This window comes from Ruditapes philippinarum, unplaced genomic scaffold, assembly GCF_026571515.1.
Source record: "Ruditapes philippinarum isolate M1 unplaced genomic scaffold, ASM2657151v2 ctg2697_1_1_1_1, whole genome shotgun sequence".
Classification (NCBI taxonomy): Eukaryota; Metazoa; Mollusca; class Bivalvia; order Venerida; family Veneridae; genus Ruditapes; species Ruditapes philippinarum.
In genome coordinates this window covers 115,792-118,987 of record NW_026852898.1, presented here as the reverse complement: position 1 = coordinate 118,987, position 3,196 = coordinate 115,792, and the positions used below count along the sequence as shown (strand labels likewise).

Below are 3,196 nucleotides of genomic sequence, written 5' to 3'. Positions count from 1 at the left end.
TTTTTTTGTTTGTTTCAATTTATGATCACAATTTTTTGGAATTACGGCATTTGTATATCATAAAGGGTTAATTTAGTTTTTTTCTCGAAAAAAAAAGTTTCACTTTTAAAGGGACAGGTAGGGTAAGCCCAAGACTGGACGAGCACCTGTGCCCATTTGTTTGAGCACCAGTGTTATGCGTGCAAATTTGGACCAAATAGGGACCAGAAGTCCACTGATTATAACTGCACGGGAACATGCTTACGATAACAGTAGCAACTTTTTTTTGTAAAAAAACAATTTGAAATCTATTCTCTATTGTAAAAACTAAGAAAGAAAATAATCAATCGTAAAAATACTTACATTGGCTCTCACGTGGAGATCAATCTATCATACTGAAGGGAAACAAGTGTGCACATTTCATTTTCACTTTTTTTCACACTGGCCATAGCTTTCGCAAAAGCGGTGGGTCTACCGGTGCGGCGATGGAGAATTCGTCGCAAAAGCGATGGAAAAAACATGGCTGTCGGATAGTTTTTTGCTGGTGTCGATAAGTTTATATATATTTTTATGTTCAACTGATAACACCTAGTGAGACTGGAGCCCACATATGTACTCTTCCAACGTATAACATGCATGGGGTGCAAATCATGACCAGTTATGCAGACATTTCTGTACAGTCTGACGAGGGGACGCCACTTTTGCCTTATTTTGTTTATAACACTACAAATATACTCAAAACTACCCCTAGATACACTGGCATCACATCGTATGTATGATAATTACACAAAACAACCATATTTTGGAACTTTTGGAAATTGATATAACCATTTTCATAAAAGAATTGACAAAAATTGATTACAACGCAGACGGCGGTGGATTTGATTGCAACGCAGTGCGATGGGCCCGATATCATTTAGGTCTTTTTTTAACATTAAAGTTGCAGACACTTAGGAGTTGAGCTGCAAACGCCTGAAATTACAAATGAAATATATATTTGTTAATCCTAACACATACAGTTGTTATATAAGATCAATGATATATACTAATATAGCCACGTGGTACAATTTACAAGTAGCGATTTCATGTTTACTTTTGATTAACATTTTTATTCATCTGATCGACTCTGATCTGCAATTTACTATTGCTGTATAATTCTTTTCACAGCGGTTTCTACATGAAAACATCACGGTCCTCCGTTTACCCTGTTGTTGTTTGTAGCCAGGAATCAGATATCTTTGACGACTCAGACAGCGAATCGGGTAAAAATTCGACGGAAAAACGAGTATATTTATCGACGTTACATCAACAAAGCAAGCTAAGGACTCTTAAACCAACGTGAGTATAAATTACCAACATTCACTTCTTGAATGGTTAGTCAGTCAATAGTACAATATATATGTATTTCTAATTTTCTTGGGACGAACTGTCAGTATTTCGATCAGTAGCACTATTGACCAATAAGAAATACAATTAGTGATAAGAACATATATAATTCACCAAACATTGACTAAAGCAAAGTCTTTAATACAGATTGGTCACACAGCAGAACATATTTATAAGTGATTTACATTGTATATACAGATATAAGGAGTCATTTAATAACATTTGACTAATGACTGGTAAGCTAGTTTGAAGTATGAATCTTTCCAGAAAAATAATGCATGATTTCAGTTTAAAAGTCTAGTGAGGAAAGAACTTATAGAGCACATTATATTCATTATTTTTATTTTTCCTTGCCTTCAGGGATCATGCATTTGACCAACCGGACAGAAGAAGAACGAAGGCACGGCGGAAATTAGGTGTCCTGACATCTAACCTTGATGCGCCACCAAAAGGAACTTTGCCAATGCGGAGAGAATACCACAAATGTGACGAATCTAAAGTGTTACCCAACAAAAGGTCACAAATGTCAGACATTAACATGTAACGTTTTAACATAACGGTGCTGATTTTTAAGTAAAAGCTGTATTCTACAGCCGTGTATAGTTACAAGAACAAACAAAACGTGAGCGCATGTTATAGACGTTTTCATCATTATTACATGCATTAACACATACAGGCAGATAAAAAAGATCAATAGATATTAAGCTTTGTATGACGGTAGGATTGATAACAGAAACATTTAAAGCGAAAGAACTGTGGGCGATGTCATATTAGAGCTTTTTGTCCTTGACCTTGATTTTATACCTACACTGTATATAGGGTTATTTCAATGGAATGAAATACGTTTGATAAAAACTTTCTTCTTTTATTATGTTTTTCATTTTACTTTGGCAAAGCATAAAATTTTATTCAATAAAATATTACTGTTATCTTTTTTAAATTGCATGAAAGTGTTTTAAATAAATAAATATTTTTTTTTAACATTTTCGTCAAAAAATGTCGTCACAAACTATATAAAAACTCCATTCAGGACTAACTTCAAAGACTCAAGATGAACATAGCTCCATGAAAATAAGAAAAAAGGTGTATGTTCTTTTCACGTGAAATTCTGCTCTTGAAATTTGCAATAATTGCGAGTCAGGGGAAGATAACTAGAAAACGAAATCTGTAAATGTTTCTGTCTCATACAATTGCTAGAAAAGTTTTAATTTTAACTCCTGAATACGACATGAATCGTACATGGTTTCATTTTAAGCGTGACAATTGATATATCATTATTGACTGTTCTTATTTTGGAATTGTGATTTTCGTATATACACGCCTACTAAACGGTGGCTCTTTCACATTTTCGTGATCTGTTTAAATGAGAGCCATCGACACTTCCGTTGCAGAGCCCTCGATGAAAACAGGGCTGAAATAGGTAAGACATTTTAGTAAAGATGTCAATTTAAAAAGATTGCTTGTTTTTCAAAAATCGAAAAATGTCATGCCACGTATGACATTTTTCTCATCATGTTGGGTGAAATTTCGATAAGAAACACCCTAAAATGACATTGCTAGAACTTTTACCAAATATAACCTTGTGGGTTTTCTTTTACGAGGAGACACATTTTGAGTGATTTCCCTTCCGTAAAGTAGATGCTTGCCCATGTATTCGTGTATATAGCATTGTCCCAACCTCCTTTTAGGACCAACACAAAAAATAACTTACAGAACTTACTTGAAAACCAAATAATTAAATTTTTATTATTGTGATCGAGCCATCGACAAGGTGCTGGCGCCATCGGCAATGTGAATGAGCCCTCGAAAATGTGACGGAGCCAACACTATC

General features: G+C 34.5%; 1 protein-coding gene across 1 annotated transcript; it reads left to right on the top strand.

Moving 5' to 3' along the window:
- Positions 1–870: 870 nt before the first annotated feature.
- Positions 871–2,255, top strand: LOC132727658 (uncharacterized). The gene is made up of 2 exons (XM_060713228.1): positions 871–1,317; positions 1,726–2,255. Exons 1-2 carry the CDS (start codon positions 1,157–1,159, stop codon positions 1,907–1,909), a joined length of 345 nt encoding a protein of 114 aa, XP_060569211.1. The 5' UTR covers positions 871–1,156; the 3' UTR covers positions 1,910–2,255.
- Positions 2,256–3,196: the final 941 nt, after the last annotated feature.

Bases quoted from the DNA above. Each gene is read 5' to 3' on its own strand.
- LOC132727658 (XM_060713228.1), top strand. From the start codon at position 1,157: ATGAAAACATCACGGTCCTCCGTTTACCCTGTTGTTGTTTGTAGCCAG. The intron at 1,318-1,725 runs GTGAGTATAAAT...CCTTGCCTTCAG, and splicing joins CTAAGGACTCTTAAACCAAC to GGATCATGCATTTGACCAAC.